General features: G+C 35.7%; 1 protein-coding gene across 1 annotated transcript; it reads left to right on the top strand.

The window, feature by feature from the left end:
* Window positions 1–414: 414 nt before the first annotated feature.
* Window positions 415–19,409, top strand: LOC113185428 (NXPE family member 1-like). The gene is made up of 5 exons (XM_077797748.1): window positions 415–513; window positions 10,583–11,316; window positions 14,053–14,114; window positions 18,279–18,491; window positions 18,874–19,409. Exons 1-5 carry the CDS (start codon window positions 415–417, stop codon window positions 19,407–19,409), a joined length of 1,644 nt encoding a protein of 547 aa, XP_077653874.1.
* The last annotated feature ends 1,311 nt before the right edge of the window (window positions 19,410–20,720 follow it).

The raw sequence follows: 20,720 nt of genomic DNA, 5'->3' as shown, positions 1-20,720 counted from the left end.
ACATAAACATATTATTGTGGTCCTTTCAGCTATCCCAAGTCGTCCACTAATTATAGACTGATGAATTAAATTTTCTGCTTCTCATTGCAATGGTGGTCTGTGGAATGGTGGTAAGTGCTCCAAAATGAGAAACTAGAATGTGCAATGAGAGAATGTAAGGGAGGCATCTGCCTCCCATTTCAGGGTCATGGAAGGAGGAAGCAACAATCCTAAATAAATCTTGGATAAGAAACAGCCAACAGTTGGGCAAAGGGGTTGGTGCTCTGGGCTGGTTGTTAAGAAAGAGAGAGAAAGTGTTCAGCAAGGGGGGAAAAAGTTTCAGGACAAATTGCAGGTGAAAAATAAAACAATGTGTACAGAGTGACTCACTTTTTGTATGATCCGTCTCATGTTGTCTTTCCTAGGACTCTCGTCATGTCTTCAAACGCAATGCTTCAGAAAATGCTGCTGGTGTTGATATCTCTTTTAGTCATCGCCTGGATAATGTCTATAATTTCTCAAAACTCCACAAAGGTACTAAAATTTTCTCTAGTTTGGTTTTAAACCTCCACCTGTGACCTCCGTCAACTCAGAACCTGTAAATCAGTCCTTCCCCTTCCCTTCCACTCCAACTCAGCTTTCTTCTCTCCTTCTCTACCTCACTTCAGAGGGACATTGTCTCCATTTTCTCATTTCCCATTCATCCTCAATGCAATCTAATCAGATTCTACCATCCACATGCCCCAAAATGGCCCCCAAGAAGGTCACAACCTTCCATGTGGCTAAATGAGTACTTGTCACCAAATTAGATGCATACATTTATTGACTGTATACTTCCTGTTTGCCATTTTCTTTCTATTTTGTCTACAATTTATTTTTCATGCAAAAGTTATTTTTAATGATACATTTTCCATTGTTATTTCTGGGGTTTTATGGTTGATTGGTTGTTGTTTTTTTTGTTTGTTTGTTTTTGTTTTTGTTTTTTTGTTTGTTTGTTTGGTTGGTTTGGTTTGGTACTAGGGTTTGAACCCAGAGACACTTAACCACTTATCCACATCCCCTACCCTTTTTTGTATTTTATTTAGAGATAGGGTCTCACTGAGTTGCTTAGGGCCTTGCTAAGTTACTGAGGCTCACTTTGAACTTGATCCTCCTGCCTCAGCCTCCTGAGCTGCTGGGATTACAGGCATGCACAATCACACCCAGGTGTTTCTGGTAAATTTTAATCAGAAGATTTTCTGCTACAAGCTTACATAGGAATCTACTCATGTTTTCTTATATTTTTGTTTTGTATAATTTCACTGTTTTATTTTAAACATCTGATTCATTTGAAATTTTCTATGAAATTATATGTGACATTGACCTAATTTCATTTTTCTCTATGACTATTTATTCTATTCCACTTAGTAAAATTAAATTTAAACCTCAATGATTTTGAATGCAACTTCTATAGCATACTAAATTTCTGTATATAATAAAGTCTATTTTGATTCTCTATTCTGTTCCATTGCTTTTTTAATCATATCCCTATCATATCCTATTGTACTTACAGAGATTTCAGAAGTAAATTTTAATATCTAATAAGGCTCACCCTACCAACACATATCATTCCTGATATCTTATTCCCCATAGTTTTCTGGCTATTCTTATTTATCCTTCAAGTGAACTTTCTCATTGACCTGTCTGATCCAGAAAACTCTTAGAATATTTTTCTTTCATTGGATATATAAATTAACTATATAAGAAACAATAGCTTCATGATGTTTTCTATCTAATAACATAGTTCCCCATCCAGTTGCTAAATTTGTTTCCTGAGTTTTTCTCATGTCAATATTGGACACATGTAAAATGTATAACTGAATATCTCACTGTCATTGTGCAAACATATACCATATCAACTCTTCCATTTGACCTTCTCTCTGGTTTTGTCTGTATATGTTAAAAACTACTGATTTTTATATATTAAATGTATTACCTGACTTTTTGCTAAGTTCTTCTATTGCCGGTAGCCATTCTTTCATTCTTACTTTGGAGTTTTCCATAAACTACTCATTGTATCTAGAAAGAAATACCATTTCACCTCTTCTTTTCCAATTCCAATGACTTATTTGCTTTCCCTCATCCAGTCACATTAGCAAATACCTCCAGCCCAATGTTAAATAGTAGTAGAATGTGGGCAGTTTACTTATCTCATGTAGGCAATTGAGGGAGAGAGAAGGAATGGAATAAGGTAAAAACAGTTGAATGAACCTGAACTAACTTTCCAATGTACATATATGAATAAACCACAGTGAAACTCACCGTTATATATTTCCACAAGACACTGCTTAAAAAATAAATTAATATATCAGTAGAATAGAGAAAAAGAAACGGGGGAGGAAAAAAAGGTAGGGTAAGGGTCAGGACTGGCAGCTGAATTAGAGCAAATCATATTCTATGCATTTATAAGTATGTAAAAATAAAACCTAATGTTATATGTAACAATTATGAACTAATAAAAATCATAAAAAAGAATACTGTTCAATCTCCATATGCTCATAGTGTTTCTGTTATTTTTCTTGCTTGATTTCTGGTTTCATTTCATTATAATCTGATAGGATGCGTGGGATCATGTCAATTTTTAAAATGTATTTTTTAGTTGTAGTTGGACAAAATACCTTTATTTTTGTTTATTTATATGTGGTGCTAAAGATCAAAACCAGAGCCTCACATGTGCAAGGCAAGTGCTTTAGCACTGAACCACAACCCCAGCCCCTCATATCAATTTTTTAAAAATATTTTTTAAGCTTTACTTTGTGACCTAGAATATGGTCCATTTGGAAAAAAATTCCATGAATTGCTGAGAAGTTAAATTCAGCCGTTTGGAGGTAAAATATTCTGTAGATGTCTTTTAGAACCACTTGATTTATAACATCATTTAGGTTGGAAATATCTTTATTGAATTTATGTTGTGATGACCTACTGGTGATAAAGATGTGTTGAAGTCACCCAATATTATTGTGCTGTGGTCTATCTGTGATTTAATAAAATTGGGTGTGCTGATATTTAGGGCATAAATATTTACTATCATTATATCTTCTTGTTGGATTGTTCCCTTTAAGAGAATGTATCAAACTACTTTGTCTACTCTGATCAGTTTTTGCTTGAAATATGCTTTGAGAACATCTATTCCTGCTTGTTTTCAGGGACTTTTTGTGTGGAATATTTTTTCCCCTCCTTTTACCATCCTGTGGATGTCTTCCCCTATGAGTCTTTTATATGCATCATATAGGTGGATCTTGTTTTTTGATCCATTCTTCTAAACTGTGTCTTTTCATTGGTGAGTCAAAACTGTTCACATACAGTGTTAGTATGGATATGTGTTTGTGCCATTCTGCCATTTTGATTTTTTGCTATATTTGATACTGTCTTGATTCTTGTTTAGTAGATTACTCTTTTACTGATCTTTATTTATTTGGGACTTTTGGGATTTGTTTTTTAATTCCTCTAGGTGCAGTTTATCTTTGAGTATTCTTTAGAGTGCTGGTTTGGTGGTGATGAATTATTTTTCTCTATTGTTTTATTGGAAGTTTTTTTTTATTTCCCCCTCAATTTTGAAACTAAGCTTTGGTGGGTATAGTAAACATGGAAGGCAGTTGTTTTCTTTTAGATTTTGGAATATCCATTTTAGCCCCTCTTTGATTTTAGGATCTGGATTGAGAAATCAGAAGTGAGCCTTATTGGTCTGCCTCTAAGTACGACCTGATATTTTTCTCTTGCCATCTTTTTCTGTTAGGCATTTTGGATACAATATATCTTGGATAACTTCTCTTCTGATTAGGTCTGTATAGGGGCCTGTTTGCCTCCTGTATGTGAATGTCTCTCTCATTTATGATATGGAAAACTTTTCTGTAATGATCTAATTGAAAATGTTCTTAATGCCTTCAGCTTGTATCTCCGTGTTCTCTTCTATCCCAATGATTATCAGGTTTGGTCTCTCAATGTTGTCCCACATTTCTTATATATTCTAATCATATTCTACTATTATTTTTCTTTATTTTTACTCTGTGTACTCAAATTCACATATCCTGTCTTCAAGACCTGAGGTTCTGTCTTCAAGAGCCGAAGTTCTCTTTTCTATGCATTATAATCTGATGGCAATGCTTTAAAATTAATTTTTTAATTGATTCATTGATTATCTTTCATTGCTACAGTTCTGACTAGTTTCTTTTTCTTTCTTTTTTTATTTGTTCTAAATATTTATACATGATGGCAGAGTGCATTTTGATTCATTGTACAAAAATGAAACACAATTTTCACTTTTGTGGTTGTACATGATGTAGAGTCACACCGTTTGTGCAATCCTACATATAACTAGGGTAATGATGTCCATCTTATTCCACCATCTTTCCTACCACCATTCCCCCTCACTCCCCTCTATCTAATTCAAATTTCCTTCATTCTTCCCATGCCCACCCCCCCCCATTATGGATCAACATCCATTTATGAGAGAAAACATTTGGCCTTTGGTTCCGTAGGATTGCCTTACTTTGAGTAGCATAATATACTACCGCTCCATCCATTTACTTGAAAATGCCATAATTTTATTCTCTTTTAATATTCCATGTGTGTGTATACCACAGTCTCTTTATCCATTTATCATTTGAAGAGTATCTTAGATTGGTTCCATATTTTATCTATTGTGGACTGAACTGCTATAAACTTTAAAGTGGCTGTGTCACTGAAGAAAGCTGATTTTAAGTCCTCTGGGTATGGACTGAGGAGTGTGATAGCTGGGTCTAATGGTAGTTCCATTCCCAGTTTTATGAGTAATCTCCGTACTGCTTTCTAGAATGGTTGCACCAATTTGCAATGCCACCATCAATGTATGATTATACCTTTTCTCCCACATCAACACCAACACTTATTGTTGCTTATATTCTTGATAACTGCCATTCTGACTGGACTGAGATTAAAACTTAGTTTTGATTTACATTTCTCTAGTTACTAGAGATGTTGAACATTTTCTCATATATTTGTTGAGTGATTGTAAATCTTCTGAGAAGTGTCTGTTCAGTTCCTTAGCCCATTTATTGATTGGGTTATTTGCTTTTTGTGGTTAAGTATTTTTTATTTCTTTATATATCCTGGAGATTGGTGCTCTCTCTAGTGTGCATGTGGTAAAGATTTTCTGCCACTCTGTAGGCTCTCTTTACATTATTGTTTTCTTTGCTGAGAAGAAACTTTTAATTTGAATCCATCCCATTTATTAATTCCTGATTTTATTTCATGTGCTTTAGGTGGCATGTTAAGGAAGGCAGGACCTAATCCGACATGACAAAGATTTGGGCCTACTTTTTCTTCTAGTAGGCACAGGATATGGTCTAATTCCAAGGTCCTTAATCCACTTTGAGTTTTGTGCTTTATGTGCTTTATTATAAGGGTTTAATTTCATTGTGTTGCATATGGATTTCCAATTTTCCCAGCACCATTTGTTGAAAACGCTATCTTCTCACCAGTGCATGTTTTTGGCACCTTTGTCTAGTAAACTGTATTTATGTGGGTTTTTCTCTGTGTCCTCTATTCTGTACCATTGGTCCATATGTCTATTTTGGTGCCAAAATGATGCCATTTTTGTTCCTATTGCTCTGTAGTATAGTTTAAGGTCTGGTATAGTGATGCCTCCTGCTTCACTATTCTTACTAAGGATTGTTTTGGCTATTCTGGGTCTCTTATTTTTCCAAATGAATTTTTATGATTGTTTTTCTACTTATATGAGGAATGTTGTTGGGATTTTCAATATTTTTATTTCTTTGACTAGTCTTTCATTTACTGCATTTGCTCTCCTAATTCATTCCTTATATCTTCTTTAAGTTCATCTAACATTTTAATAATCAGTTTTTCATAATATTTCTCTGGAATTTCATCCACTTTTGTACCAATGGGATCCTTTGTTGGAGTGATCTGAGTTTTGAGGGAAGCTTTATTTGGCTATTTCCTCGTCTTTTCAGAGGTCCTGGACTTGCACATCAATTAAGATGAATGCCCTTTTTTATAAAGAGGTTCTTAAATGTGTAGGATTTTTTTAATTCTAAGATTTCTATTTGTTTTTGATATATGTGTAGGTGTCAGGAATGGGGGCACCAAATATTCCACTCTGGTTAATCCTCCTTGGAGCCTGGTTTTTGTTTTAATAATTTTGTCTCCCCATCAATGAGTGCAAGCTATGTTCAGGACCTCTCACATGTTGAACATTAATTCAGGTGATGGTGGCCAACAGATGGGGTAAGATCTTGTGTTGAGAAAGTTTCTCTTTTGCTTTACTATATTATAATAATTTCTCAGTGGAATCTTGATGTATCACAATCACTTTCCACCTCCTCTTAGATCTAGGGGTAGCGAAGAAGAGCTGTAATGTCATTAACTGATGTATACAATGATATGTCTGGAGTCCACTTTGAAATCTCAAACATTATTACCAGCTCACTAAGAAGCTATCTTCTCCCTTTGTGATTCTGATGCTGAGGGACTGCTGTAAGATGCTCAACTAGAAATTTGAATAAAGTTCTTATAGTCTAGGATTTCCCCTTTCTTCCACATATGGTTCATGAAAGGGAGAAAATGCTGGTTCTGATTTTAAGTGTTCCATCTTTGTCTTCCAACTGCTGTAGAGTTAACTTCATTAAAACAGGAGATTTTTCCTTGATGGCTCATTCTTCCAGGCTTCAGCTTTCTCTCATAACCTACCAGCTTTTGTATACTCTCCTTATACTGCAGATTGTTGTTTCAGTATTTATGGAGAAATATTTTATGGTTTATGACTTTTTTCATTTATTCCCCACTCATACTCTTAATCTCCTTTCCCACAGGTACATATTTCACACTGTTTATTTCTCAGAGTTTTCCAGTTCTTACTGAATACATATATATAGGTGTATGTGTGGCTTTGAAAGATACAAAGTGATAGGATAGTGTGTGGTGTGGTGTTTAATTCACATAGTTCTCATTCAAATTTCATTCTGAAATCCAATCATGTTGCTCTATGTAAATCTAATTCATGATGTATAGTTCATTAGAGATCATATATTTCACTGTATAAATATACAAAATTTAGCTTTTTAATTCTCATAAATGAACTGTATCCATTGCTTTTCCAATATACTTAATAATGTAATAGACATTTTCATATATGTTTTCAATATATACACTTTGTTAATTTTTCTATTAGGTTCACTGATATATATTTTATTCTATTTAGTAATAACTTTTATATTCTGGGTAATAATTTCTGTGTTTAGATGATACATATATTTTACCTCATTTTTTCTGATAGATTTATTCATAATGTTCTTTATCAAAATTTTCATTTTGAAGTAATTGAATAGGTAAATGCATTTTCTTATATTTTGCACTTTGCAGGGGTTTTTTTTGAGGGGGGGGGGAATGGGTAGAGTACCAGAACACTGAGTCAAATCCCCAGCCATATTTTGTACTTTATTTAGAGACAGGGTATCACTGAGTTGCTTAGTGCCTTGATCCTGCTGAGGCTGGCTTTGAACTGGAGATCTCCTGCCTCAGGCTCCCGAGCCACTGGGATTACAGCCATGTACCCTCATGCTCTGCAGCAATTTGCAGTCTTATTTATGAAATACTTCCTAATTTTAAGTCAGAAAGAAACTAAATTTCTTTGTAATGCATTTTTGATCAATGATATCCCTATTTAGTTATTTTATTCATTTAGACCTTTAGTATGCAGCATGGGATAGAAATTTCCAGATTGTTTTTTCAATATAGTAAACAATTTTCCTGGTACAAATTACTAAATATAATTTTATGATTCCTGATTTCACCACTAACATACTATACCATATATAAGCAGAACTGTTTCTAGGGAATCGATCCTATTTGATTGTTTTATTTGATATTATATGGACATGACAATTTGTTAGTATAATTTATGCTAGGGTTAGTATTTTTTAAATAGTTCCTAGGTACTTTCAGACTACTATCTTACAAAAAGCTTTAGAGTTAAGTAATCAGCTTCCATCTCTCCCACCAAAAAGAATCCTCCTGAAAATTTGAAAGAGTTTCAAAATTATATTTAAGAAGAAATATTAAGGTCTTTTTTGTTTTTTTAATACTTAGTTTTCAGTTTTAGTTGGACATAATATGTTTATTTTATTTTTATGTGGTGCTGAGAATCGTACCTCATGCATGCTAGGCGAGCGCGCTACCACTTGAGCCACATCCCCAGCCCCAAAATATCAATTTTACATTAATAAGTCTTACATTTCAGAGCTGAACAGCTTTATATTCATTCAGGTCTTTTTAAATATTCTTAAGAGTTTTAAAATGTCTCCATCAAATCAGAACTTATCTCCTATTTCATTTTCTAATAATTATTTTGTATAGATAAGCACTAATGGTACAAAAAAATTATTTTGTTTTCAGTTCCTACCTGATATCTTATTGCCATTAATTTTCAGGCTCAAGATTTCTTTGTGGACAATCACATCTACAGAAAACAAAATTAAAAAATGATTTTAAAAGTCATCATTAAGCCTCTTCATTTACAATTCTCAAAACTCAAGGTTTTGTTTTTATTGTTTGGTTGGTTGGTTGGTTGGTTGGATTCTATTGCTCTGGAGACCTCTCACATGTTGAACATTAATTCAGGTGATGGTGGCCAACATTCTTGTCTTCTTCCTGACTTTGAATTTTTTATCTGTACTTATTAAACATTTGTGTTAAATAAATTTTAAAGTATATTGAATACTTATTTAACAGTGCAATTCCCATCAAATATGTTTGAAAACAATGAAAAAAAATCACAAGATTTGTCTTTAATCCATTAAGATATAAACTATACTGAAAGATTTTTTCCTCCTGGGCTCATCTTTACAATTCTGAATGAATCCATAAGCAATCATGAAAACTATATAAACAAACATACACAAACTCTTTAAACTATGTATGTTTTTACATATATTTATATAAATGTATGCATCTGTGGAGAGAGAATTTAAAGGCCATGTTTATGAGTGTAAACTTTCAGTTTTTCTGTATTGCATTTATCAAGTTTCAGCATAAAGTGTTTCCTTATTATACAAGTTAATAATATTTGTACTGACAAATAAAAAATGCCTCAGCCTGTAATTTTAGGAGGTAGACAAAATGGAAAAAATGTTTTCACCATGGTTATATTATTTGTATTTTATAGATTGTATAGCTACTTTCTATTCCACTTCTCTATCTTGTAATGTGTATACTAAAGTCTTACTTTATGCTTTCATAAAATACAAACATACATGACAGTATTCTTGCTTAGATTTTATATATTTGTGTCTCTCTCTATTTCTTGCTTGGTTTAGCCAAAGGTTTCTCAATTCGCTAAGTCTTCTGAAAGATTGAACTTAGATTTCCTTCATCTTTATTTTAGTTACATATCATTTCTTGGTTTCCATTCTCTTTTGGTTTACTATGCCACTGTGTTACCAATCACCAAGGTTTTACTGCCACAGAGCAGTCAGGAAAGGATTTTTTGTACTGCTGAGATTTAAGCTCTACATATGTTCTTACATGTGAGGCAGTTGACAAACACTGATCTACAACTAGTGTTTTCAACCTTATATGAACACAAAATTTCTGTGAAGTGTTTTTAAACCATATACTCCAGGATTGCACATTTAGTGACTATGGTTCAGTTGGCCTGGACTGCAGCCTGAGAATCCATGTTTTGAGAAAAGCTTGGCATGTGCTTCTGATTATCAACAAGGTTCAGAAACTGCTGAATTTGAGCACCTCTAGAACACTGTCCAGTGACAACTAAGGTTGTTGGGATTCCTAAATGAGAAGTTAACAGATGTTTATGTGGATTGGAGAAAAGAAGGAGGTATCCAACAATGTAGAAGGAGGAGAAAGTTTTAGTAAAGTGCAAGACATACAAGAAAGGAAAGTCACCACTAAAAAACAAGAGCAGTTAGTCTTGTCAAAATAGAGTGCACAGGAGGAGGTGCAGAACTAGGCAGAAATGACAAGCCAGAGCATAAAGCCCTGTTAAAATTGGATTTTATCCCAAGAATCATGAGAAGACATCAAAGGGGTTTAAGAAGGAAGTAGATATGTGTAGAGTTTTGCTTTTGAAGGGCTGATCAACTACAATTTAACTAAAGGGAGAGAAAGCAGGGCTGTCCTCACGAAGCCTGAGAACCACTTCCCAGTGGAGGAAGAAACTACAATCCAGGAGACAAATGGTGGTAGCTGGAACCATGATAAGCTGGGGAGGAAAAGATGGTTAAACATGGGTAAAAGTATACTGAGGAGGAACCAAGAAATGAGCTATTGGGAGTAGGGTGTATCTGAAAAGGAGGAACAAGTGAACCAGCATCATCTTCTTACTCATATGTATTACTTGAGATACAAATCTAAGACTGAGTATGTTTATTTATACTTGCTAAGGCATTCTCCAAAATATTGATGTAAAATGTAAATGGTTTTATTTTATGCAGAATTATCAGAAAGTTTAAATAATATGGATGATAATAGGTGAACTCAAATTTGCTATAAGTAAAAATTACTGGGAACACATTTAATGAATAGTGTGTCTTGTTTGTTATCATTTCAGCTTTGGTCTGCTACAAATGTACCTGTCAGCTTAAATCCCTGGAACATCTCCACAAACTTTTTGTATTCTGAAATAAAGATGAGCCCTGTAAAGACACCAACAGAAACTGAGCTGAGAATAAGGAAGATTCTGAAAACACTAAACCAGCTGATCCCACCCAGACCCTTCACCCATGAGGACACCACCACCAGTGCCACACACAGCACAGTCACCCTCCTCAACCCTAGAGACACATACTGCAAGGGGGACCAGCTGGACATCCTGCTGGAGGCCAGGGACCACCTGGGACGCAGGAAGGAATATGGAGGGGACTTCCTCAGGGCCAGAATATCCTCCCCGACCCTGAAGGCAGGCGCCTCAGGAAAGGTGACAGACTTCCACAATGGCACCTACCATGTGAGCTTCACTCTGTTCTGGGAGGGCCAGGTCTCCCTGTCTCTCCTGCTCATCCACCCCAGTGAAGGGGTGTCAGCTCTCTGGAGGGCAAGGAACCAAGGCTATGATAAAATTATTTTCAAAGGTAAATTTGTTAATGGCACCTCCCAAGTCTTCACTGAATGTGGCCTGACCCTAAACTCTAGCTCTGAACTGTGCACTTACCTCTATGGGAGAGACCAGGAAGCCTTCTACTGCAAGAAGCCTCAACACATGCCCTGTGAGGCCCTGACCTATATGTCCTCCAGGAACCGAAAAATTTCTTATCTTTCAGTCAAGGAAAAAAGCCTTTTCCATAAGTGAGTATAATTTTTAATACAATGAGAGCTATTGGGTGTAGGGTCATACATAGCCGTCTCAATATTGATCCTCTTAAATACTTCCTCCACTCAAAGTTACAGTCATATATTTGATGTGATATTTTCATGGCACCCCTGTTCATTACTCGACACCATAGTTTCCATTTTGATTGATAAAGTTACAAAAAGATGGTTACACAGGAAGAATTCAATAATATACATGCGTTTACATCTCTGTATTAATAAGGATTGTTACTATAGATATATGTTTTACAAAATACACTCTGTGGAAAACTATTTTGCTATGTGTTCATAGATGTTCCACTGGGGGGAAAAGATTCCTTGTAAATATATGAAAACATCATTTTACTTTATTGTATCCCACAGGTTCTGCCTCTTAAATTACTTTTTTGTTCATTCCTCTCCATGCCCAGTGCTGCTATCCAAATAGAGACCTCCATTTCCTCATCTGCATGACTGAAATGGGTTTCCACCTTTTCTCCCTTCAATCACCCATCATACCCTCCTTGAACCTACTCTACACTGCAGCCTGAGCAACTTTTCTAAAAGGCCATCTCCTAAGGTGCATGGGCTCTCTCTTGTCCAGGGAGGAGATCCACAGAATGGGGTAGAGGGGAGTACAGCCACAGAGTCACTAATCAAGATCTGCAGAGACCAAGTAGGAAGCAGATCTGATTTTACTGCACAGTTACCAAGTATATATACCCAGGCATTAGCTTAGCAGATTATGGCAGCCACCAATACAATTTCTGGCCAGCTGTTCTTGCAGCAACCAATCAAGGAGTGGGCTGTGGAGCAAGCACAGGGACTGCAACACCCGGCCTCATACCCAGGGCTGTGCCTATGGGGTAAGCAGATTGCCAATGGCACAGAGGAGTGATTTGCCACTCAGATGCCCTTACGGTATGCCATGTATGCAGTACTCCATGCACTTGTCCCCACACTATGGGTCATCTCTAGCTGATCTCATGATCAGACACGCCTCAGTGTATACTGCTTAGGGTGGAGGAGTCCTTCTACTTCTCCACATTGTTACCTGGAAGCCCTGGTTGACCAGCCTCCTCTAACCTCAGTGCACGTTTCCCTTATCAATCTTGGCTGCAGCCACACCTGCCCTTCTCCCACTCTTCACAAACAGACGTGCACTCCCTGGTCTCCTTGTTCTCCACTAAGATGGAAACAATTCACTTTGTGGCTTAGAATTAACTATCAGGGTTTTCTCATGGGCTTCTCTGAGTATTTGCAAAAGGAAACTCTCATAACAACAACAACTAAAAAGAACTATGAGCGAAACTGTGAGGCATATACCAGTCCCAGAGACTTTTGTTCATTTGCTAATTTTCCATAAGCCTCAGTCCACTTCCATTTCATTTTTCATCTTGCCAAAATCTATTTTCTTACCCCTAGAGACTTATTTTCTCTACATATGGCAACAGTGAAATGCTAGATTCTGAGCAATTCCTTTCTTAGCAGTTTTCAAAGTCAGGCTTAGAAGTTTGTTTTTTTTTTTTCCCCACAATCTTTCAAAAATATTTGCTTAGAAGAAATAAGAGTAGACATTGAACATGGAAAACTAACACACATTCCATATGTAATGCAGTTATTCAGAGGCTTATGCAGCTATCCTGGTCTATAGTGCATGGCTTACTTCTGAACAAATAAAAGCACAGTTGGTTTTCTTTGCTTCCTTTTTGTCTCCAATGGTGCAACTCACCACATCTTTTCTCCCCATTAACCATCCTGATGGCTGAACTTCACTGAGGATCACTTACCATTTCATGGGATTGGATCTAAAGAGACACCCATAGCATAGAACAGGGTACAACTTATATCTGTTGTATATATGTTGTACTAGGCACCTGAGTCTTCATTATTCCCTTGACCCCTTCCTGCCTGCCTCCATTTACACACAGTTATACACAGGAGATAAGCAGTAGAGCTGAAAGTAAGAAGATTCCGGTAGGCTTTCATCAAGTGGAGGAAAGAAATCAGTGTACAAATAGAGTGTGCATTTATTTATTCATGCATCAGGTTGAACATTACTTTCTGCCAGTCACATTGATGGATATTTAGGGTACAACAGTGCATACATATGAATACATTACCTTTCTTCACATGATCCTCATAAAGCACATATTGCAGGACAAACTGAAGGTAAAAGCAGAAAACATGCTTAAGGAGGAAAACAGGGGCTCTGTGATGAGGGGTCTTGGTGCCATGACAAGGAGCCTGGACTCCTTAGGTAAGTGATGCGAACCCAATCAAGGGCTTTAAACAATAATGCAGTTGCATTTGCCATTGGAAAGTGTGCTCTGGAGGGTGTGTTAAAGAAATTAGGTGGGATAAAACTTAGGTTGGCCAACTAGAGGCTTACAATAATTCAAGAAAAATATTTTATAAACTTGAATGGGTGATATGGAATAGGATAAAGAACTTGCAGATTTGATACACATTATGAATCTAAGATTCTAGGACATACTATTGCATATGACAGATGAGAAAAGCTTCCCTGGACTTCAGGTACTCTACACAAGATAGAAAGACTTCCAAAACCTAATTTACTTATAATACCCAGTATATGCAAAATTTATAATAAAAATAATAGTTTCAATTATTAAAAAATTAAAAATTATCCTTTACTTCCAAGGAGGTGATTTATGTGGCCTGCGCTGTATGAAAACACAACAGGCTAATCTATGATTTTATTTTTTAAAGGTCCAAAGTGGGAGTTGAAATGATGAAAGACCTTAAAAATATTGATGTCTCCCATTGCAACAGTAAGTCTGCTTTTTTTTTCTGTGGTAGATGTATGTGTCATGTGTCTTATGCAGAGAAAAGTTATCAGTGTTAACTCTATTAGTTGTAGATTTCCAGCAACATGATTCTTAGCAGGTGTCTGTGATCTCAGTCTTTTTGAACATTATAGAAGAAATCAATTCAAGGAAATTAGCTTAAACTTTGTTTATAGCAGATTTCTTCTTGACTTATCCTAAAGGAGAAAATATTAGTATCCTACATTCATCTCCTAGAGTCTGAGGAGCTGTACAGATGTCTGTGATGGGTACCCATGGCTTCAGAGCAGGAGCACTCTGGCTTTGGGTTCCTCATCTCTGCTGACATAATTCCAGCTTTTAGTTGGTGCACTTAGCAATTTCATATGAAGTTTCTATCTTATTAATTGTTTCAATGGCAAATAAAAAGCAATGTTACACGTGAAAGAATAATATTTATGTTTATTTATACCTTAGTTTTATTTTTTTATTTTTTAGAAATTGATGGACTTTTCTTTTATTCATATATTTGTATGTGGTGCTTAGAATTCAACACAGTGCCTCACACATGCTAGGCAAGTGCTGTACCAAAATAAAATTATTTATTTTTATGTGGTGCTGAGGATCAAACCCAGGACCTCGTACTTGTGAGGCAAGTACTGTACTGCTGAGCCACAACTCCAGCCCCATACCTTAGCTTTAAATAATTGTATATAAAGCCTGTGATTGGTAAACTTGAAAACTCATGATTTATTTCTTATATTTATTCATTTTTCCATACGAGGCATTTTGAGTCAACTGAGAAAAATTAATACATAGTAAGTTTGTGATCTAAAAATGTTTAATCTGGAGCTGGGGTTGTGACTCAGCAGTACAATGCTCATCTCGCCCGTGCGAGGTCCTGGGTTTGATCCTCAGCACCACATACAAATAAATAAATAAAATAAAGGTATTGTGTCCAACTACCACTAAAAAAATATTTTCAAAAATTTAATCTACCAACTCTGTGAAGAAAGCAAAATGCAGAAGGAGTTATATTAAAGTTCATATTTGAGTAAGCCCTGAAGAATATCTGTAGTCAGAGAATGAGGTGAAAGTGAAATTTCATAGAGATCATGGTAGACTTGTCAGATGTAAGAAAATAATATAAAACATCAGCTAATTTTGAGTACTTTCTACTTGCCTATGTATTTATATGTTGAGATAAAGAAAACTTTGAATCATACACTAAAAAAAAAAAGCCTTCCTTGCTAGAAGTTATTTAATTGTCTTTCCTGGATTCTTTAATGTGGTAAGATTTTTTTTAATATTTTGTATTTGTCAATGAACCTTTATTTAATTTATTTATTTATGTATTGTATGTGGTGCTGAGGATTGAACCCCATGCCTCACAATGCTAGGCCAGCGCTCTGCCACTGAGCCCCAGCCCCAGCCCCAGGTTTGTTTTTTTTTTCATCCATTCATGACCACAATTATCTGGACCCTGTTGGGCCTAGAAAATAGGAAGAAGCCAAATTATGGAAATTCTCAAAGGCATGCTGTATATTTCAGTGTTTATTTGGTAAACTTTTAAAAACTCCATTGATCAACTGAGGAAGAGAGTGGTATGCTCCCCTTTATACTTCAAAAGGCAAATTCACAAGTGAACAAAATAAGTATGAACTACATAAAGAGATTTAAATTGTTACTAAGGGACATAAAATAAAATTTATACATGGAAGAAAGTATGCTGTTTCTGGATGGGATGAGTTCATATTTAAAGGATATCATTTTTCTCTGCATTAATTTCTTCTTGCTGCTACAACCAAGTGGCTTTTAATAAAATGAACATATTCTCTTAGTGTTATTCTTCCAACACCCAATATCAGCCTCACCAAACAAGTCAAGATAGAGCAAACCTTTATTCTTTTCTGGAGGTCTATGCAAGAATCTGTTTCTTTGCCTTTTTGGCTTCTAAAACATGCCCTCCTTATTTGTAACTCAAAATTCGAAACAACAAGAACAAATAAAACTAAGATCGTCCTTATCAAAACCACAACAATGGGTCAGTTACTCAGGTAACATGTTCCTGGCCTACCATCTGCCTCCCTCTTTCAATTTAGAGGATCAATGAAATTAGACTGCATCCCTTCCCCTAGATAATCCAGGATTGTCCCCTCTCAGAGTCTATACACTTAGTCAATCTTGAAAATCTTTCTGTCATACAAGGCCACACATTCACAGGTTTGAGGAATTAGGACCTGAATATAATGAGGAACCACAGTCTGCCTACTATAATCTCTAATCAAAAAGATGAGCAAAATTAACCACAAAATATTGAGCCTATTCTAAAATGAAATTATGTAATAATAATCATAAGGAAATAAATTCTCTGGCATGTAAATATTATACAGGATATGCTTTTCAATAATAAGCTCAAAGGCTATCATCTTGAATATACCAGTATATTACTGGGATGGGGATAACTTGGTAATTGTGGGTGTTGAGTTTATAGGCTTATGATATTCAAGCATCCATGATACAGTGTTATTGAGCTTCCTCCAAGAGCAACTATGTCACAGTAAAAGACCAACATGATTATAGGATTAGGAAAACTACCTTTGGCAAGAAAAATCACAAGGATTTAATAGCTCTTCCAGTTTCATTTTCTAATTCTGCCACCAGCACCATTTTGTCATTTTGTCCTCAAATTACAAATACATCTATCCATTGATATTCATGGAGGGGGTTGCCTGCAGGACCCAACAGGGACATCAAAATTGATACCAAGATGCTTATCCCTTATATATAATGACATGGTACATGGTATAAACTACAACATCTTCCCATATACTTTAAATCATCTCCAGAATACTTATATAACCCAATTCAACATACATGCTATATAAATAGTTGCTATGCTATATTGTTTAGGGAAAAAAGGAGAGAAAATCTGCATGTGTTTAGCAAGATAAAAAAAAATCCCAAATATTTTCCACCCATGGTGGGTTGAATCCATAGATACAGAACTCATGGATACAGTGGCTCAACTGTACAGTACTAACATATAAGGAAATACTATTTTGTGGACACAGGCAAACAGAGACTGCAATGCCTATGAGGAGCTACAGAAGGAAGGTAAAGCAAAGAGTACTGGTAATCCCCCACTATCCATTCTATTCTCTCACTCTAGAAAAGAAACCATTAGTTTAGCAGAACCCCTGGCCACCTTTCCTTGTGGCTACTTATGGCCACATTACATTTTTTCTAGGAGTAAAATTATGGGAAATTTGTACGTAACACCTTTAAAAGCAAAACAGCTTGCCCTCTTCATCCATTTGTCTCCTTCCTACTGGCTGAACTATAAAAGGAAGTTCAGTGGTAATGTGCTGACCTAGCATGCAAAGGCTCAGGGTCCCATTCCACACACTGCAAAAAAAAAAAAAAAAATCAAGACAACAACCAATAAAACTAATGAGGCAATGGCTCAGCAGTGGTGCAGCAGCATAGAGCTTGGCAAGGAAGCCTGATGTCAGACATCTGAGGACGTTTGTTACAGCATGGCAGAGTTGGTGCTCTGTCAAATGGGGCACCTTAGAAGACAGACCATTAAAGAGCCTGACATTCTAGGAAAACAGGCTGCAATGGCTCAGAATATTGGTTTCTGTGGAATACTGCAAATCAACTTAAGCAAGGTCCTATTTAAAAAAAAAAAAACATTAAGTCAAGGTAGGTATTTCATAGTTTTGAAGGTTTTCAAAATGTGTGCATATTATATTTTAAGCCATTTTTTAAACACGGCACACTTCATAGTTCCTTCATTGATGGAACAAATAAAAATGATTCAATAACAAAGACAACCGCTGACAATACAGTAACACAATTCAGAGTAGAGAACATAAAAGTCACTATAATATCACAGGAAAAAAAAGAAAAGAAAGGACATCACAACTTAGGTAACGAGCCCAGGTGGGAGAAAATGAATGAGAAGTGTCAGTATGACTCAAAATCTCTCAAAAGAATGAGTAGCAGTGCCTAAAACAAAACCTGTGATCAAAAAAAATACCTCTAGTAAGACAGAAGACAAGACTGTAGGGAGAGAGAAAGAAATCAGGAAGGGAAGGACCAAGAAAGGAGGCTGGTGTTTAAACATGCAACTACCACCACTCACCACAGGATCTCTGCTCCCAGAGAGTGAAAAGAGCACAGAGAAATGCCAAATTGGAATGAAGATTCCTGTCCCTGGTGGATACACTTTACAAGGAAAGTGGATAACAACGTTTTGTAACCAGATTCAACTAGATACAAATAACATCAATGGCTGCTTGAAAGGAAAACTCATTTACCTCCTGGGAGACTCCACAATATGTCAGTGGATCTACTACTTACCCAAAGTAGTAAAAAGTATGTACTTTATATTCTTTTGGAAGTTCTGGCTGATGATAAAGTACTTTCAGTGAGGTCTCCATCTATTCTCACTTGGGCTGGGTTTATTATTATTATTATTATTATTATTTCACTTAGCTTTCTAGAATGCAATCTTAATTTGAAATCTGCTTTATTTCCTCTTTCATAAGAAATGTTGTTCCTCTTTATAAACTCCAATGAAAATTTTACATTTTGATTGACTTTTCATTCGTGTGAATTAGTAATTTATTCCAGATGTCAGAATGCTTCTGACAAAACTATATCAGGTAGGTATTGTAAATAATATTGTGAATATTCTTTTAAAATGAACCAATATTACTTTTTAGTTAATATCTGTTTTGTTTTGTTTTTTAATCAGCACTGAAATATTTTGATCTTCATGAAACCGGATCTTTTCCGAAGCGTTTGCTTCTGGATGCTGAAAGACATACTCAAATTCAATGGAAAAAACATGGCTTTCCTATTATCACTCGTCATCTCTACTCTGTGACAGATGAAGCTTACATCCCTCGAGAAATTGACCTAATATCAGGGGATAAAAACACAGCCATTGCTATAACTTTTGGCCACCACTTCAGACCCTTCCCCATTGACCTTTTCATTCGCAGGGCCATCAGTATTCGAAAAGCTATTGAACGACTATTCCTAAGAAGCCCAGACACTAAAGTGATCATTAAGACAGAAAATATCAGGGAGATGCACGTAGAAACAGAGTGGTTTGGAGACTTCCATGGTTACATTCAGTACCTTATCCTGAGTGACATTTTCAAGGATCTCAATGTGGGTGTCATTGATGCCTGGGACATGACCATTGCATATGGCACCAATATTCTCCACCCACCTGATCATGTGATTGGAACTCAGATTAACATGTTCTTAAGCTACATTTGCTAAAGCATAAGTATAAAAAAATACTAAATACCAATTTTTACACCCCTTGTGTCGATGAAATTTTATTCATTTTAAGTATTAAGAAAATCAAATTTAAAAGAATACCCATGGGATTTTTTGTGGGACACTTACAGACAATAAGAATGGAGATGAGATGCAAATCCCAGAGTGTGAGATGTAAGGAATGATCATATCATGCCTGGAGCTTGTCTGTGTGTAAATAATAAATATCTTAGGCATGGTTGAGTATGATTTCTGTTACTCATGGCTAACAAAAGAGTAAAAGGGAATAAACATGTAATCGTCATGATGTTCTAAAACTGTAACCTACCTTTCTTTGTAAAAGTATAGAGAGTAAAGACTTTGGAATCTGCAGGCTATCCTGCCTCTGTCACAACTGCTCCACTCTGCACTGCAGTACAAAAGCAGATGCAGACAACCTGTAAAGTGAGTGGGTTATATTTTAATAAAACTTTAGAATGGACAAGAAAACTTGTATTGCATATAATTGACACGCCAGGAAATAGTATTCTTCTGTTGATTCCCCCTCCACCCCAATTATTTAAACACTCAAAAAACATTTATAGATCACAGCTTCAGCAAAAAATGTAGTGGATATATTTAACCCCTAGGCCTACTTTGATGGGGCCTGATTTAAAACAAACAAATTGGTAGAATTGATCAAAAATTCCTCCAAAGTTAAGGGGAAAACTAGTACAAACTAGAAACAGAAGAAAATTCCCATGAGTTGAGAAAATTGATCTAATAGAAAACTATAAGCAACATCACTTTCTAAGTGAAGCACAGCAAAATTCCTTACCAAGTCAGATAACAGAGCTGAGGACCTCTCACTAGCTCTATCTACCTGTGAACTACAGTACACCTCAGAAAGGAACAGACTCACTGCTCCCATTTCATCAATCCCTTAGGAAAAACAAAAAGCCTAGGTAGAAGAATTTAGAATGAGGGGCACCACAAGCTCAATATACAAAACTTAACTTCTCTAACAGTATATATAGATACTAGATAAGAATTAAAATTGCATGGAATCTCTGTGCACATATTGTGCATATCTTTCATTGAATTTAATCCTAGATTTTGTACCTTTTTATAGTTCTACTATTGTATTTTTGTAACACATTTTATCTTTACAAATATGCACAAATCTTCAAAGTGCAGCTCACTAAATTATCAAAACTAAATACTTGCATAACCCAGTGGTTTGGAGTAAATGAAGCAGAAGATATGCGAGAACACAACCCCATATCAAACTGAATGACTAAATAGTTCTACAGATAAAATAAAATTCTACAG

This window comes from Urocitellus parryii, chromosome 4 (assembly GCF_045843805.1).
Source record: "Urocitellus parryii isolate mUroPar1 chromosome 4, mUroPar1.hap1, whole genome shotgun sequence".
Lineage (NCBI taxonomy): Eukaryota > Metazoa > Chordata > Mammalia > Rodentia > Sciuridae > Urocitellus > Urocitellus parryii.
This window is presented reverse-complemented; position numbering and strand designations above follow the sequence as displayed.